Raw genomic sequence first — 18,959 nt, forward strand, 5'->3', positions numbered from 1 at the left:
GCATGAATTTATTAAATACTAAAGGAGCTTATAAGTGAATTACTGTTTAGGATCTCGTTTAAAAGAACAAATACTTTTCAGTAATTAAAACTATGTAATACTTTCATATATGAGAGCAGGTTTAAGAAGAAGTATCCAACTCCAAATCTGAATTCGCTTGTCTTTGCCCTTACTAGTTGAATGTTGGTTTTTATTATATAACACAGCTGGGTTTTCTAGATTTTTAATGGACTCGTGCTTAAAATGTTTTGACATATGAGGTTTGCTCTACAGTTGATGTAACATATTAATGTAAAATTTTATGCTTGTATTTTATTCTAGTGCAGTTCACGTGTCTGCAGAGCATAAGAAAAGACTTCAGCAGTTCTTGGAGTTCAAAGAATAGTTAAGTAAATTAAATAGGTTACATTGCTGATACTGCTACAGATGGACAGTACATGTTTAGCATTCTTGAACTGGAAGACAGTGGGTCTTCCTATCTTGTTTGGTGGCCTTTTCAAAAAGTGTGTATTAAATGTAAATCATGGAGTGCGACTCTTAGCAGAATTACAAAAAACTTCTGTTTGGATCACTTTACTTGATCTTTTGTATAATAAAGCTCTTTTTTTTAAAGAATTTCTTAGTTTAAATATTCTTGGCAATTGAAGAAACCTCAGTTGTTGTTTTTTATGAGATTAGTATCTGCTTTTGAGGAGAACAGGGTTAATTTGTCACTTGTTTTACCGGGTATGTTTTGCCTGGCAGTTGATATTAAAGAATGGGGGGCAGATTTGCAAAGGCGCTTAGGCACTTAAAGATGCAGATAGGCCCCTTGTAAAACTTACACTAGGCACCTATGTGCGTCTTTAGGCATCTGAATACCTTTGTAGATCTGGTCCGTAGCATTCTTTAGTGCAGGGAGTTTGTGCTTTAAGTGATTCCAAAGTATGTATGTTATGCTACAGGATAAAAGGGGCAACATTTCTGTCTGATGGCAAAATATCTGCAAAACAAAATGGTGAGCAGAAAGCCATATCTAAAGAACACAAGCAAGTACTGTTTACTTTGTAAACTATATAGTTTGAGAAACTAGCAACTTGGATTTTAGTTTCAAGAGGGTTTGCAGAATTGTTACTGATGAGTGGTTTTTAAATTAAATTGATCTACATAAAGACATGGAGAAAACATTAAAGTTAGTAAAGCTATCCTAGTAGCAATTCTAAGGCTCAACTCAGTTTGAATTGACAACCTTTTTGTTAGAATGGTAAGCCAGAAATATGAAGATGTATTTTGGTGATAGCATTTCATCCTTACATTTCAATATCTGCCTCACATGGGAAACAAATTTTGGTAACTTCCGAGCATCAGTTAAATGTAAGCAAGCCTGTCATCACATTTGAAGGGACCACACTACCTCTTAAAGATACATTAATACACTTGTGTGCAGTTACTTTATTTAACAGTGCAGACACCACACTATAAATATATGTAATAGATTCTGAGATGCAGTTGCAATATTTTCAGCAAAAAAGCAAACTGAACACTTACAAATGGATTCAGGATGGTGGTGGTGGATATAGATTCAAGTCTTGTTTCCATTGGTTTAACTCCATTCCCTTCAGCGGACGTACCCGTCTTATACCAGTGTAACCAAGATTAGAATATGGCCCTAACACTAACTCATATTTGCAAAGGAATTTGGATAGGACAGGTCTTGCTCATGTAACTGGCTTTTAATAGCTCAATTGGTGTGAGGAACAAGGGACTTGATGACAGATAACAAGTACTACATTCTGCAGTGACCCATTAAGGTTTTAGGTTGAAAAAACAAACAAACTTGAGACATGTATGGTGCTCTAATTAGTAAAACTCTCAGGAATTCATCATATTGCTGTAGTACCTACATGTCAAGGTTCTCAGCTTTGATATTGAGATATATTATCCACTTTAGATCCAAATATATCTTGGCGTTTACTATAAACTGATGACCTCAATTTAAGGACTCGATGTTTAAATCCCACATAATTTAAGGCTTTCACTGAACTTAAGGTCTGCCTGGTATTTGGGCAGGATTTTCGTTCTTGCCTGTTTGGCTTTTTTGTAATTTGACGTACTCATTTTTCATTATTACACAGTGCACCTGGGCCAAAATATGGTCTGGTAACTGAATGAGTTACATCTCAGAACTGACTTGTTCAAATGGTTTCGTTAAAAGTTTCAAACACTTAAGAAAAAATCTGCACCTTTTCTAGCAATACAGTAGGAAGGTGCACATGAGGAAGCACTCCTGTGTACTATAAGTTGTAACTAACTGTATTATGGCTAATACCAGGAGTCATAAAATGCAGATTTCTGTCTGAAACTAAATGTTTGAGGTTGGTCCCCCTTGTTTTGCAATGGAGATCTACACATCTTCCCCCCAACTACTGCTGAGTAGAATTCACTGAAACCTGCGTGCACTAGCTGGAGAGGTACTTTGCAAGGCAAGAACTGATTACTGTGTGATTTCTTTAAAAAGCTACAGCTCTCTGCTCAAAAGGATGGCTATTAAGTCACAGAAGAGTCCATGTCTCTCTCTTCATAGCTGTACCTCTGGTGGCATTGCCCTTAAGCACATTTTTGATAGGGTTATGAGCATGAGAAACGGTTAAATACAGCATTAGTTCTGTTTATTTAGCTTTATCTCTTTAAATGGTATAAAATCCATATGCCTACTCTGTAACAAACTGAAGAAGTGACTACTATACAGCCCAAATGGACATGGGGGAGAACAATTTTGCTTTAATGTGTTTTACTGCCTGATAATTACTACTTTCCTCAAGGCCTAATAGATCAACCTTTTACAGCCTTTTTATATACAATTGCTTCTAAATAAAAATACCCTTTATTTTCAACCTGTGTTTGAAATGAAATTGGGATTCTTTGTCCTTTCCATCACTGCAGCCTCAGTCTGGAGAAGAAATTGCAAAACGTTTCTACAATTGGTCTCTAAATTATTTCAATTAGTATAAGGCAAACTGCATACAGCAAGTGGCTAGACCAGCTTTGCTGAGCTGTTGCAGTTTACTGTGTTGTCTGTTGAAAGTGAAAGTAAATCCAACCAAGTGGGGTTGGTTGTGGTGAGAATTTTATGAACCAGTCACCTTTCTAAAAAGGTTAACTGTAGCCAAATATCTGAAATGAGCTGGGTGCGGCTTTAACTAGATTCTGTTGAAGTGCACAGTTTTCTTTTAAAATAAAGGTTTCTCGGGTCTGTATGACTATTGTATGTAATCACTGAAGTGGGATTGTAAAATTAACTTTGCTATTTACAAACCTATGCACCCCCTCTTACTTTCCAAGTTAAACTTTGAAAAGGATATGAATGAACAAAGTATCAATAGGGGATTAGTAGGCAAAGATAACTACACTTTGAGATTTAACTGGTTGGTCTGAGCACTTTTCTCTCTGGAAAACTGGTGCATGATTTCTCAGCCTCTGCTCAAAGCCTAAATACATCCCTGAAATGAAGCGGTCTCAGCCTTCAGAGTAGTGTTCTTGGACAGACTGCATTGAGCAAGGCACAATGTCTGTAACATACAAATAGCTTTTTGTGGAGCAGCCAGCTCCCAGCCGCTGAGAGGCATGCCTGGCTTCTAGGTCAGTGCCTCCTTCCATGATTAGCCCCTCAGATGCAAACAGCTGCAGAGGCTATCAGCTGTTTTTCCCCTTCTGCCCTCTATTTTTCTCTACTTTTGATGTTTGTCTGTTTTAACTTTTCAAAGTCTCAACCTCTGACCAATGAATGTGTTGTTTCTTCTCCAGTTTATCAACAATTGTAAACTTCCCTAAAGTAATGGGCAAAAGTGGGCTGAGCAAAAGTGATGGGTCATACAACTAATATAAGATGCAGCATAAAGCTCCCACAAGGTGTCAAATGTCATGCATCATATCTGTTGTTTGCACAGTCGAATGGTTCTTAAGCCCCATCCACTGGCTAATGGATTTGGTACATGGTGGTAATTCAGGGGAGAATTTGGTAGGATTTGGGGAGTTTATATAGCACCTTTCAAGCTGAAGAAAGTCAAAGGATGATGCACATTATATCTAAGGATCACTTTCCACTGTAATTCAGCCATGCAAAGACTATCCAATGCTAAGCTAGCACGGTGTAATTTTGTGGGAGTGTTTTGGAGAAGGTTAGCTTAATTTAATGGTCTGTGTACTTGGTGAACAGGACAGCAGATAACCCTTTTCAAATCTTTCTGTTTGCCAGCAGAGGTCACTGCTCCAAACATATTTAGGAAAATAGCTAGATTGCAGGCTGATCTGCTTTTTAGTGGTGCTAGGGAAGGACATACTGAAAACTATCAGGCCAAGCTTTATTTAAGGCCCCCATGCTGCAATGAGAATTGTGTAGGTGCATTCTTACAGCTGTGTAGACCCCCATAGACTTCAGTAGGGCTCGACATAGGTGCAGGAGCATGCATACAAGTAATTATAGACCAGTCAGTCTAACTTTGATACCTGGAAAGATACTGGAACAAATTTATTAAATCATCCATTTGTAAGAACCTAGAGAATAATAGGGTTATAAGAAATAGCCAGCATGGTTTTGTCAAAAGTAAATCATGCCAAGCCAGCCTAATTCCCTATATGACAGGATTATTGGCCAGATCGATCACATCTACAGCTTTCTCCCTCTTTGTCTTGATTTTAGTAAGGCTTTTGACATTCTCATAGGCAAACTAGGGATAGGTGGTCTACATGAAATTACTATAAAATTCATGCACAATTGGTTGAAAAACTGTACTCAGAGTAGTTATCAGTGGCTTGCTGTCAAACTGGGGGATGTTTCTAAAGTGGGCCCATAGGGGCCTGTCCTGAGTCTGATACTATTTTAATATTAATGACTTGGATACTGGAGTCACGAGTATGCTTATAAGATTTGCAGATGACACCAAGCTGGAAGATTTTGCTAACCCTTTGGAGGACAGGGTTAGTGTTCCAAGTGATCTCGACAAACTGGAGAATTGGTCTGAATTAAATAAGATGAAATGCAATAAAGACAAGTGCAATGTACTTCACTTAGGAAGGAAAATCAAATACACAATGAGGAATAACTGCTGAAAAGGATCACAGGCCTTGAGTGGATCACAAATTTGAATACCAGCCAACAAAGGGTTGTGGGTGCAAAAAATGCTAATATTTGTGGTTGTATTAGCAGGAGTGTTGTGTGTAAAGATACAGGAGCTAATTCTCCTGCTTTCATAAGCACTTCTGAAGCCTCAGCTGGTGTGTCCGGTTCTGGGATCACACTTTAAGAAAGATATGGACAAGCTGGAGAGAGTCCAGAGGAAAGTAACACAAATGATAATCTTAGAAAACCTGACATATGAAGAAACCCAGTTTTTAAAATCTATGTTGAGTCTTGGGAAAAGACAATTGAGGGGGAATCTGATAAGTCTTCAGATATGTTAAAGGCTGTTATAAAGAGGACTTTGATCATTTGTTCTCTATGTCCAATGAAGGTAGGATAAGAAGTAATCAGCTTTATGTGCCACCAAAGAGGTTTAGGTTAGATATAAGGACAAATTTTCTAATAGGATAAGAAGTACTGGAAGAGGTTTCTAAGGGAGGTTGTCACTTTAAGAACAGCTTGGACAGACACCTGTCAGGGATGGTCAAGATTTACTTTGTCCTGCCTCAGCACAGTAAGCTGGACTAGATGACCTCGTGAGGTCACTTCCAACCCTACGTTTCTGTGATTCTAGGATCTCATTGCAGGATTGGGACCTGATTCCATATCTTTACATGCACATAAGTGAACAAACTTGAAACCTGTTTGCCACACCACTTTTATATTAACAAGGTCGTTACAGGAAGAACTGACACTGCTGCCTACGGTTAAGGTTACCTAACACTTTCCAGTATAGGACCCTATTTTCAGGTGGTTGGGTGCACTGAGTAGTTGTGGGGGATTGTGAGTTACAGATTATTGTAATAAGCCACAAATCCAGTGTCTCTCTTCAGTCCATGATTTTTAGTGTCTAGCAAACTTATGAAAAGTGCCCAGGCTTGTCTTTTGAAAGTATTGTGCAGGTTTCCTTTAAGGGCCCTGACGGATAGGTCAGATAAAGAGTGAGTGAAGGTCATAGGGTAAAATTTGGGTAACCAGAAGGGGACACCAAGCAGAAAGCCCCCAACAATGTCTACTACTCCTCAAAGACGTTTAGGGAGTCAGTGGACACTGCCCCAGGGCAGTCTGCTCAGAGGCATGATTGGACAAGAGAACAGAAATAGGCCCCACAGTTGCACAACATCCGTCCAACATCCTCCTCCTGGTATGATAGGTGACCATCTTGGCCAGTGCTAGGAGGCGGTTGATGGGGAGGTCCCAGGACTTGATGGACCAATGGATGGGGTGTGCCCAGATCAGGAGGTGCAGGGAAAAGTGCAACCAGAACCTCAATAAGAGGTTCTAGAGGAGCTGCAACCTAACACACTCTACATAGATGTGTGCCAGGGTCTCCCTTTTGCCACAAAAGGGGCAGGTGTCAGGAGTTTGTGAACCGTGTCGGGTACATGCCCATGCTTGCAGTTCCATCAAGGAGCTGCCAACTAATGTCCCCAATGGGCCATGGAACCTGGGTGCATTGGAAGGTGTGGAGTGAATGAGGTAGGGAACTGCAGAAAGAGAAGATGGATTTGTGGTTCAGGCAGTTGAATGCTGCCCTGGAGAACTGGATTCTATCCCTGTCTCTGCTGCAGAGTTTCTGTGTGATGCTGGGCAGGTCACATAAATGAAACTTTTCACAGGTGGCCACTGTGTTTGCCTCGCTTTATGGGTGCACATTTTCAAACCTGGTGTCTGATTTGCAGAGGTGCTGGGTGCTCACAACTGCACCTGAAGTCAGTGGGGGCTGGGCTTTGAACATATTAAGTGATATACAGTACTAAGGCTATGTCTACATTGTGTACCTTACAACGGTACAGCCATGGTGTTGTAATGCGCACAGTGTAGCCCCTCTGTCACCAGGAGAGCACTCTCCTGACGACAAAATAAAACCACCCCCCAACAAGGGGCGGGAGAGTGTCTCCCACCAATGAAGCACCATCCACACCGGTGCTTTTCGTTGATAGAACTTTTGTCATTCTGGGGGGGGGGTTCACATCCCTGAGCGACAAGTTTTAACAAAAGAGCAGTTTAGAAAACTCAGGTGCAGTGTCTCAAGTTTTGCCCCCTAAATTTAGCGGACACTTTGACAATTTCTGCTTTAATCTCTGTGCCTCAGATCCCCATCTGTAAAATGGGGATACTGCTACCTCATACCTCACAGGGGGTATTGTGAATATAGATTAACTCATGTTTGTGAAGCACTCTGATGGTATGGTGATGAGCGCCATAGAAACACCCAGGGGATTAACAATTCTGCATTTATTGCATGCTATCCCAACCCTGCACTGAATATGCTCAGTGTGTGGCCCTCATGCCAATGAGAAGAATACAAAATATTAGAGTCAACCATTCGGTGAGCATCATTCATCCTGTGTACTGAATGAGCAGACGTCCTGTGGACAAATATGCTATTATTTAATTATAATGCATACACACGGGGTTGAATTAATGCAGCCTTAATTCTAGCATTTCCTATCTTTTGAGGGTTTAACTATCTGCAGCTTAAATTTTCTTTTGAAGTAGGTGGCTGGTTTTGTTTTGCTTTTTGTATGCATGATGGATCTACTGTGAGATGAATCTATAACTGCTTCAGAAATAACTAACATAGTTTTTGCGTCTAAAGTACAGTAACCCTAACTGAGTGTGTCAGGTAGAATAGTCCTGTTTATCTGGAATCCTGTACAGTTATCTGCCAAATTTCCAATAAAAAGGACCGAAGGAATTGCACTGAGCCTTTGATCCTTGGATCACTGGCCACCTATTACATTTTTGGCATCTAAAGTGGATTGGAGATTTTTCTTTTGTTTTTCCCAGTCCAGGGTATACTGTAGGGTTACCATCCATCTGGGTTTCCCCGGACATGTCCGGCTTTTTTAGCTTTAAATGGCCGTCCGGGGGGGATTTCTAATAAGGTAGAAATGTCCGGGATTTCCCCCTTCCTCTCATGCAGAGTGCAGCGTGGCTGATTGGATGGCTGTGCCTGATTGAAAGCCACTCGCAGCCTTTGGGGTCTCTAGCAGCCAGAGTCCCTCCCCCTCTCCCGCTCCCTCCTCCCCCACGGAGCAGCGCCTTATTTGTTTGGCTGCACGTGGAGCCTGCAGCTCTCCCTCGGCCTGGGGGCGGGGGCAGGCAAGGGACAGGGAACGGGGGGTTAGATTGGTCGGTGGTTCTGGGGGGGCTGTCAGGAGAAGGGGGTGTAGAGAGCAGTAGGGGCAGGTAAGGGACAGGGAACGGGGGGGGTTAGATTGGTCGGTGGTTCTGGGGGGGCTGTCAGGAGAAGGGGGTGTAGAGAGCGGTTGGGGCAGGTAAGGGACAGGGAACGGGGGGGTTTGATTGGGGTTCGGGGGGGCTGTCGGGAGAACGGGGTGTAGAGAGCAGTGGGGGCAGGTAAGGGACAGGGAACGGGGGGGCTGTCAGGAGAAGGGGGTGTAGAGAGTGGTTGGGGCAGGTAAGGGACAGGGAACGGAGGGGTTAGATTGGGGCTCGGGGGACCTGTCGGAAGAAAGGGGTGTAGAGAGCGGTTGGGGCAGTCAGGGGACAGGGAGACTTAGATAGGGGGTGGGGGGGCAGGTAGGGGGATTCTGAGGGGGGCGGGAAGTGGGAGGGGGCGGGGCTAGGGCGGCACCCTGTGTCCTCTTTTTTGATTGTTGAAATATGGTAACCCTAGTATACTGGCTACTAGTTCTATCTGAAAAGAGACTAACTTTTGAAAGATAAAAATCACACTGATCTGGGGGCCTTTTCTTTTAACTACAAGATTATTAAACAAATCTGTAAATTTATGAAGGAATGGCTGAACACACCACTAGTTAATGAGTGGTCAGTTTGACCTTGCTATCTTAATTTAAAAGGTCATTTAAAAACCATTATAAGAAAGGACTCATGGTTTTTGTGTTGCCTTAAAGGGACATTATCAGTCTTTAAAAATGAACCCATCTCCACAGATATCCCCTTCGGTTAAGAATTTGTCTGGCTTTGTTTTTTATACTATCTGTGTTGCAGTAAATTTAAAATCAAGCCTGGATTTTTGCATGACGTAAATTAATTTGTGTGTGTGAATTAACAGCACATTTGAAAACTGGGTTATTTATAACAGGGGTTTTCATCTCTCCCGCAAGGAATGTTTTTTATTCTAAATAGAATCCTGATGGTAACATCTACTCACTGTAACAACTGTTAAAGCAGGGGAGTTCTAAGGCATTGCAATCTCAAGCATATCCCTTTAAAAAATTTCACACACACACACACCCCCCCCCCATTCCCCTGTTTTTCCTTACATAAGCAAAAGCAGGACTTCCCATATGGAAGCCAGTGAATAAATCAGATCTGTGTGTTCGCTCTTCAGAGTCCATTTTAAAGGTGACTTTGTTTTAGTTCTTTTCCTCCAGAGAAAACCTACACAGTGAAACAGACACCTCAGAGCGTGGCTCATATCTAAATAGAGTATCTTGTGGAGATCCCCTGTTCTGTTTGCCTCAGACAATATCCCTGTGGCTACCACAGCAGTTGATTACTAGTGAAGGTGGTAACAGAGGGAGAGTATTTCGGAGACAGTATTTTATCCATTGATTCCCGTGGACTCCTGTGGATTTCAGGGCTCAGACCCTAAGAGGGCTGTACATTTGGGGGGAGGAGGGGAGAACTAATTGCATTGTCCCCTTTTCATCTTTATTTAATGACCTTCCTCATCCATTTTTGTTGTTGTTCCCTGTTCCTCTGCCCCTCGTTATTGGCTGGTTCTTTCCCCCTGCAGATGCTTCCTTATTCCCTTCTCACATACTCGGATCTCAAGGAGCAGCTCCAGTTCCCTGCTCCTAGAGGAGCAGCTTGAATCAGAGACTGCTGTGTCCCACCCTCCATTTTTACAGTGGCCAGTACAGGTGTTGCGGCTTTTCATTGCAAAGAAGAACCCGGGTGCCTGTAGAAGCACCTGGAAACAGAGGAGGAACCAGCATCATGGCATTGACCAGTTAGCCACAGACCATCAGTAACATAACAGCTCTGGTAACTAAACTTGGTGGGAAGAAAGATTGATGGTTGAACAACAGGAAAGTGTTTGTTTGTTTGGGATCTATGCTTTTCTGTGACCCTGGTCTACAGTGAAATCACGATCAGCTAGCTGCAGGTATATCACTGTTGTTGCTAGCATAGCTTCCCTGGTCAACGGGGCCAGAGCTTTGTTTTTGGTCTCAGAATCAAGTTACATCACCGCCGTATTAAGAGCATGCAGACTTCTGAAATGCGTAATATTGAGAGGATTTAATTGTTTAGTCTTGATCTAATCTGAATAGGAGCAAGATTACTCCCTTAGGGCTGGATTGTGAGTATACACACAGCCCTGACCAAGGGGTCGTGCCTATATTGCACCAACCCAGAAATAGCTTCACCAAGCTTTCTGACAAATATCCCCCTGCATCACTGTTCCTTCTGTTTCTTTTTGCTGCTGGCAGGTGCTAGTTTACTATTATAACGGTCAATTACTACCCACCAGTAGCTGAAAGCCTGTGCTGTGGCACCAATGCTCAGGTGGTGGGTTACTTGAGCCATCTCCCTTCTACAATCAATGAAACTGGCATGTAAATTAGCTTCAGAGTAAGGGTAGTGATTGGTTTAATTACCTTTGATCACAATGGTTGAGGATTCTTGGCATGACATAGATACATGCCTTACTGTAGCAGCATTCCATCCGGCTATGATTTGTAAAGTCAAAATGGCTGAGAACTTAGAAATTGGACAGTAACAGATCACAAAGCCCAGTGCTCATTCAACCTGGTGATATTCTAATAAAAAGAGCTCTCACCCAGGCTTGTAGCAGCTTCCAGTGTGTCACAGTGATGTTTTAGGCTTCAGAGTCACAGAATGACAATCCTGCACTCCTATTAGAGAGTCTCCAACCTGGGTCAGCTACTCTGCCAGTGATGGGGGGCAAGGTTCTGTTCATTCCCCATCCACACCCTCCCACTTGGCCTAGGAAGGGAGTAAATAGGCAAATAGGAGTAGGGCTATGTGCCTGGACCTAAGAACCAGATCACTCACACAGGGAGGTAAGAGAGGTCCAAATCACAATCACAATCTTGTTCCCACCAGCTTAATTGAAGAGTTTTGGAAAGTAAAACTAAAATTCTACCCCAGACAGGGCTGTCCATACACAGAACTTTAGTGGGGGTTGGGGCAAACTCTGAAACTGAGGACCCCCCCTCCATCCAGAAAAATTACGGCTGAGGTGAGGTCCCAGCAGGGGAAGGGGAATAGAGCAAGCCTGCCCTGCGCTCACACCACAGTGGTGGCTCCTGTCCAGGGTGCTGGGCCTGACTGTCTGCTGTGGGGTCACAGTGCCACTCAGGGTTGGCCTGGACACCCCTCCATCATGAGCAAATTTGAGCATGTGGCATTGCGACCTGCCGTGCAGTGCCACAGGTTGTGCCAGATTGCCGCACCAGTCAGTTTGGGAGCCCTCTCAAACGGGGCTCGGAGCAAACTACCCCTTCCCCTACTTCTGGGCAGTTCTGACTACAAGCCAGCATTACCTGTACTCTCAGGGAAAGGACATCCTTCCTGTCTCTGCCACTCCAGGGACAGTAAGGGTGACTCCATCAGAGGTGGAGAGGAGGCAGTGAGGACAGGCCTGAGCCTGCAACCTTCGTACATGAGTGGTCAGTCACACTGAACTCTGCCCTTAGCATCCAGACCTGTGAACCCAAATGGCTGGTGGAAAAATCATCACTGAAATAACATAACAGCGTGATTGGTGAGAGGACCTAATGATTAACTTTCCTGAGGTGTATGGAGATGGGATTTGATGATCCAGGTCCAGGACCGAGTGACAGTGTTAGGGTGAGAAAGCATTCGCAACACAAGCCCTGCATCCAGCAAAGTCATGGTGAACTAGTGCAAAAAAGAGTCTTACCCATAGTAAATGCACTTGCCTGCCTTTGCACTCCAGTCCTAAAATCTATTGTAATATGCTTTTTGGAAACAGCCAGTGGAGGATACTTACACACTGTCTATTGCATGCAGGTGAACTGGAGTTCTCTGCACAGACCCTGATTACTTTATGCAGTGTGCGAGAGCAGGTGTGAACTGGCCTTTCTCAGGGCAGCCATCTGTGTTTGTACTTTGGGTCTGACTCTCCTCTGACTCATGCTGGCCTCAGTGGAATTACTCTTGATTGACACCAGTGAGAGATCAGAATCAGGCCCAGTGTCTGCAGGTTAGAGATTCCATCCTTATCCTTAAGGTGTCAGGCATTTCCTGCAGTGGCCTCTAGGTGTGGGACTTGCTTCCCCCTTGAATCCAGCCAAGTCCATATCCCGCCTCTGGTAGAAAGAAGTGCCCTTTTAGACCAGGGGTAGGCAACCTATGGCACGTGTGTCAAAGGTGGCACGTGAGCTGATTTTCAGTGGCACTCTCACTGTGCGGGTCCTGGCCACCTGTCCAGGGGGCTCTGCATTTTAATTTAATTTTAAATGAAGCTTCTTAAATATTTTTAAAACCTTATTTACTTTACATACAATAGTTTAGTTATATATTATAGACTGACAGAAAGAGACCTTCTAAAAACGTTAAAATGTATTACTGGCACGCGAAACCTTAAATTAGAGTGAATAAATGAAGACTCGGCACACCACTTCTGAAAGGTTGCCGACCCCTGTTTTAGACTGACATGTTGGCCTCTGACATCTCTCTTCCCCCCCCACCCCCTTTTTGCACGACGTTCCCTCAGTCACATTCACTGTAATGTTTTACTCTAGGGCACAGCTCCAGGAGCTCTGTGGGTCGAGATGAGGGGTGCTGTAATTGATAATTATATTAAGTATGTGGCGGCCTCTGCTGGTATTTATTTCACACTTTGCATAAGCCAGTTCACTCCATTGACTTTAGTGATGTTGCATCTGCTTACACCAGGGCTGAATTTGGCCTAGCGACTTGAAATTTCATCACTGAACTGTCAAGAGAAAACAGTCTGACTACAAGAACAAATGTGCTTAAATCACACAACGGCTGGATGTAAGTGGCCTAAAGCAGGAAATTCACGAGATCAGTAGCAGCCTAAGTGCTAAATTTCCTTCTTTTCTTAGTTTAAAAAGATTCTTAACATCTAAAAAGAAAAATCAACATGAAAAGTTATAAAACGTATCTGATATTACCTGTGTTCCAGGAACAACAGAGAAACAAGGTGGGTGAGGTAATATCTTTTATTGGACCAATTTTGGTTGGTGAGAGAACTCCCAGGAAAAAATACATGGTTGGTCTGGACCTTAGCTGTGTGAAGTGGTGTAGCTACACCAGTTTATACCACCTGAGGACCTGACCCTGTGTATTTAAGCTTAATGTAAACATTAGGCCTTTCCTTTTCTAAGATCCAATATGATTTCCCTAGTTACATATAAATTTTAATGCCACTTCACACATCATTATGGCTTAGTGTGTTAATAATTTAAGATGCAAATTTAGTACATTATTATTCATTTCCAATAGCACCTAAAATTTGCTAGACATTTTCCAAATGGAAAAGAAGGAACTGCTGCTGTCCCCATTAAGCTACAGCCAGAGACCGAGCAGGGGAAGGGGTACAACCAATTAGTAGTGGGCAAGATGGTAATTAGCCACATCATGAGAGCATAAAGTTAACACAGGTTTGGCTGTTTTTAACTCTCATGACATCACCCCTGGACTGGGTCACAATTCGAGGTTCGTGCCCCGTAGCTGATTTTTCAATCTCTTGTCTTGCTTGAGTTTTTTATTTAACCCTCCTCTCCTCCCTCCCCCCCCCCCACTATTTGTGTCATGGGCTCCACATCTGCCATAAAGCAAAAACCGCGTATAGTCAAAATTACATTGAGTTGAATGGTGGGCGACATCACCTGCACGACAGGTACAGTATTAAAATGGTTATTTTTCTCTTTTTTGTTTTTGCCGATCGCGTAAAGCTGCAATCGCGCATGTTAAATGCGCGGAAGATGCGACAGACCTGTATTGAATGACACCAGTACAAAAGGAACCCTCCCCTGATTTTGTTTTTCATATTTAAAAGTGGCCGAAGTGGGGTTAGACTAGATGACCTCCTGAGGTCTCTTCCAACCCTAATCTATGATTCTAAGTGATGTATATGATGTAAATCACATTCTGCCAAGTGAGCTACACTAGATATGGTAAGTGCCATCGAAGGACACCCCGGCCTTTGTGCTCCTCATAACGGGGAAAAGGGACTCTAATAGTAGGTGCATCGTTGGCCCTGATCCTTAAATTGGTGGAGCGGTCCTAAATCATGTGGGTGTATCCTCCAGGTTTGACCTGCAGGCAAATGAAATCTCCCTCTTTCCGACCAGATTTCATTCTGCCTCACCCTAGGCACCCTGGCTGGCAGCAGCCCCTGACACAACACGGTGTGTAAAGCAGGGTCAGGTTTCAACCCTGCACTCAGTTTGGGCTGTGAGGTGTTTTGACCTGTTGCAGGTATGCTAGCATTGCCTCATGACAGTGCATCCTAGCTGTGTGTGCATATATGCCTAAGTCATGCATCTCTACACCTCACTATAGATGGAACGGGCTGATACAGTGTATAAAGGGAGGTGCAGGTATAAATAAAACTGCAAAGGCCATGTGAAGACGTGGCCAGATTGTACCTAGCTCTGAAAGACAGCGAGGAGGCCTGCCTCTCTGACACTCAGCACCGGTATAGCCTGTCCTGCCACTAAGGACCTTTGACTTGGTGGCTGAGTAGTTGAACCTGCTATATAGCTGTAGGTACAGAATACCAACGTGTCTATCACTGGAATGGATGGGTGCACGTGAGACTGTGTGGCCATTGGTGTGCATGTATGTAAAGGTGCACACATGCACATAGACATCAGTGCGTGCCAGTATGGGTGTGGGGTGTGCATGGGTGTAGTGTTTGCCCCTATGGGTGTGTGGTGTGCCAGGGTGGGTAGTGTGTGCCCGTATGGGTGTGTACGGTGTGCAGGGGTGTGTGGTATGTATGGTGTGCAGGGGGGTGTGGTGTGCCGGGGTGGGTAGTGTGTGCCAGTATGGGTGTGTACGGTGTGCAGGGGTGTGTGGTATGTATGGTGTGCAGGGGTGTGTGGTGTGCACGGGGGTGTAGGGTGTGCAGGGCTGCCCCTGCACCCCTGCGATGGGGGTGCACGTGTGTACCTGTCCGTAGGGGCGCGCGACACGTGCCAGTACCTGCGCGTGCCGCCCTGACACGCGGGGCCGGCGAAGGGCTCACGCCGGCTCTCCAGCCTGTCAAGCCCCGACGCGGGGGGCGGCCCAGCCCTCCCCCGCCCCGCCCTGACTGGCTCGGGGGCCGGGCTTGCTCCGGCGCTGCGGCAGGGCAATGGCCCGGGCTGCCGCCCGTCAGACAGCCGGCCCCGGAGGGGCGGGCGCTGGGGCTCGGCGCGGAGCGGAGCGGAGCGGAGCGGCGGGACGGTGCTAGCGGCGCGGTGGCAGCAGCGGCGGCGGCCGGGAGGAGGGAGCCCGCCTGCATCCCCAGGCCAGGTAGGAGAGCGCGGGGGGCAGCCGCGCCGGAGGTGTGCGGGGCTGGGCGGTGTCTGGCGCACGCTGCCCGGGCAGCCGCTGGGTCCCGAGCTGCTGTCCAGTGACATCTGCCCCTGCAGCTCGTGCCGCCCGGGCTGGGGGAGCCGGGCTGGTGCCACCCCCGCCGCGGCTCGGGTTCGCCTGTCCCCCGGCGGCCGCTGCCTGGCCGCGGAGCTGAGCCCTCGCGAGCCGCAGTGACCCACAGGCGGCGGATTAGCACGTCGTGAAAGTCAAGAGTTCAGAATCACGCTACATAAACCACCTCCTCGGGGTTGTTTGCATGAACACCACAGCTCTTGTTGTCTGGGCGGGTGCTGTTTGAAGGGTTCAACTGAACGGAACCAGCCTGAATAAATCATTCCAAGTTTTTTCTTTTCTTTTCCCTGAAATGACTGAAAAGAGCAGCAGTGTCACTGGGGAAAAAACCACCATCCAAACAAACCTATGAGCAGTTTTAAAAGCTAAACTCCCCGCTCTCTCCCAGACAGCCCCAGAGCCGTGGAAAGTGCCTTTCCATCCCTGTAGTTATGATTCTGTATGGGGAGAAAGTGCTGGCTTACCTTCCTTTTACCATAATACAGGATTTGTTTGACTAAACACCAGGAAACATCTCACTGAGATTGTATTCATTAACCCTTTAGGGTTTCCAGGTTTGCAGTAGCCTCTTCTTTTAAATGACCCACTGGCTAGAATATATGAAGGTACCTGATGTTAGACCACAAGTTTGTAGGACGTTTTTACCTGTTGTTTCCATTGCTTTAAGAGTTAAAGAGGGTCAGCTTCCATGCCATTTGACATTCCTTGTGCTGTTTTATGTAGGAGATAAGCAAGGACCCTTCCAGCAGAGGGACACAAATATGCACTATGAGGTTGCAGAGTTTCAGAAACCCAGTACCAGTGCAGCCTTCTTTGAAGCGATTGATAAATGCCAAGTAGTGCCTATGAAGGAACTGCCACAAGTGACTTGTTCCAACACTGGTAAAGCTTTTTTGAATTCTCAGATGTCCTTTAAAATAACTGTCAACAACAGCAGCGACAATACAGAACCGCAGCAAAGTCCACATGAAATGTCAGTGCCGCTGTTAGATCTCATCCCCAAAAGACCAAGCATATTTGAGAGGCTTCCAATCCTTCAGCGGACACAGGAGTTCCGATGTCCTAAAAGCTCCAAAGAGTATTTCCAGCAGCAGAAACATCAAAGCGTGAAGGGTGAGTTATAAAATGCATGAACCGAACAAACAAACAAAACCCAACACAAATTCATCAATATCAACCTTTTTCTTTCTGGTCTTCAGGATATTTTCTGAAATGTTTCTATAACACTGCAAATTTTTTTTTCTTTCCACCTTCTAAATGCAAGATAATGTAAACCAGACTTTGTCTGCAGATGGACTGCATAGAGTTCTTGATACGTTTCAAGAAAATCTTGAGACCAGCATCCTCTTTAATTTCCTTGAGCAGCCTCTCCTCAGTTTTGGAAAACACACAGGGGATGGTCATTTAAGCTGGGTCTGCTCACTGGGATGAACTGGGCTAAGTCGTCTTATTTCACACGGTTTTTGTGGCTTAAGGTAAATGCCTAGTTGTATTAAATTGTTTCACTGTAATTGTTTGAATTTGTATGTTAGACGTTGAGAAGGTGTGATTAACATGTATGTAAGCAGTGAGTTCCTAGATCCAGGACTCCTGATGTCTGAGAGGGATTGTATAAAATCAATTTTTTTTTAGTTTAGAAATGCATCTTTTCATCCATCATTCTTAAAGAAGTTAATAACTAATGGCATTACATTTGGTTGGAAGTTGATTATTTAAACCTATCCACCTTCTGCTATTTGATTGTGTTAGCTTATCAAGGTTCAATTTTAAAATATTCCACTCTCTAGATAATCCCTAGAGATACATATCTGGTTTCGGAGAGAATACAAGCATCTCATCCATGTTATAATGCCACATACCCAGACAGATGTGCATAGATTATTAGAGCAAAGGCAGTCTTTTCTATAATGTTCACAAGGTGATTTCTCTTTGTATAAAAACCTACGGAAATGTCCTCTATCTAGCTGATGTAAGATACTTCCCACTAGGAATTGCATCTATTTCTTTCCTTTCTATTGAAAAGTAAAGTAGACTGTTCACACATGGCCTAGAAATGTTGTCTTTTGTGAGCTTTTATGTAGGGTAATGGGGCTGGCCACTATATTATTGTTCTGATTATAGATAACCTTTATGTTCTCTAGAGCTTCAGCATTCCCCTTCTGATTAAAGATTTTCCCAAGTTCAGCAAGGGTGAAATTTGTGTCTACTGCACACAGCCCAAATACATGGGATTTGCAACTTTGTTTGGGGATGGGGGGAGTGCACAGAGCTCTAGCACAACTATGCTGAAGTTCCTACTTCAGGCTGTGGAAAGGACTGCATCCTGCCAGTTCCCTCCCCCCCCCCCCCATGCTTGATTTGCCACCAGGCACACCTTTGCTGCTTTCTCAGATTGCCTAAAAGCCCACCCATTTGTTGCCCCACAGCAAGCTGGTGTGGAACTCACTTCTGGGGGCTCTCAGTCCCCATATGGTTTCCCTACAACCCACTATCCCCACTTTGGAATAACAGAAGTTCCACTGTGGTGTTGGCATCCCTGCAGCAGAAAGAAGGGGGTCTGGGGAGAGGGGGACACACTCATCTTAACTGATCACACTATCTTCCCTTTCCTCTCCAGTCATCACTGGAGTTTATTCCTGTTTGTAAAGCTTCCAGTTTCTCCATTTAGGGCCTAAGCGTACAGATGCTTAAGCATGTAAGTAACCTATACTACCCATGTGAGCAAAATTATCCACATTGGGGATTGGGGTCTTTGCCATGTCCACCTGGTGCATAATGCTGGCATATTGGATTTTTCCAGGTTGAGTGGTTCAGCTATGCTGTTGGTTAAGACTTTTTAGCATAGACCAGAAGCTGGAGATAGGGGAAATGTGATAGATTCTCGATGTTCTGAAGTGTCCCTGACTCCAGTGAGCCTTAGTAGAGTGTCTGTTTCTTCGGACAAACTACAGTGTGCATTCATTCATCTCAGTCAAATGGAAACTGAAGCAACAGATTATAAATAGTCTTCATGTTCTCTAAAGCTGCAGCGTTGTCCTTCTGATTCAAGATGCGCAGCTTGTGAAGTGACAGCAACTGCACACACACACAGTTGTGCATTTTTCAACTTCTCTTGCTGTGAGCCTCACTCTCTTCCAGTAATAATATTGACATTTCTAAAGCACCCGCCAGACACTCCATAAGCAGGGAG

At 44.5% G+C, this 18,959-nt stretch overlaps 3 protein-coding genes across 5 annotated transcripts in view; 2 read left to right on the forward strand and 1 right to left on the reverse strand.

The window, feature by feature from the left end:
- The window catches only part of NDC1 (NDC1 transmembrane nucleoporin), a 28,968-nt gene extending 28,353 nt beyond the window's left edge, over positions 1–615 (forward strand). For all 3 annotated transcript variants that reach the window (XM_054037067.1, XM_054037068.1, XM_054037070.1), the window contains exon 18: positions 322–615. In XM_054037067.1, coding sequence (XP_053893042.1) covers positions 322–385 — 64 coding nt within the window. In that variant the 3' untranslated portion in view covers positions 386–615. The remainder of the gene's footprint in view (positions 1–321) is intronic.
- Positions 1–18,959, reverse strand: part of DIO1 (iodothyronine deiodinase 1) — a 277,465-nt gene that overhangs the window by 61,418 nt on the left and 197,088 nt on the right. The gene's annotated exons all lie outside the window — the stretch shown is intronic.
- Positions 15,474–18,959, forward strand: part of GLIS1 (GLIS family zinc finger 1) — a 285,319-nt gene continuing 281,833 nt past the window's right edge. Inside the window, 3 exon segments of the mRNA XM_054037066.1 lie at positions 15,474–15,536; positions 15,538–15,634; positions 16,493–16,882. Coding sequence (XP_053893041.1) covers positions 15,474–15,536; positions 15,538–15,634; positions 16,493–16,882 — 550 coding nt within the window.

This window comes from Malaclemys terrapin, chromosome 8 (assembly GCF_027887155.1).
Source record: "Malaclemys terrapin pileata isolate rMalTer1 chromosome 8, rMalTer1.hap1, whole genome shotgun sequence".
Taxonomy (NCBI): Eukaryota; Metazoa; Chordata; order Testudines; family Emydidae; genus Malaclemys; species Malaclemys terrapin.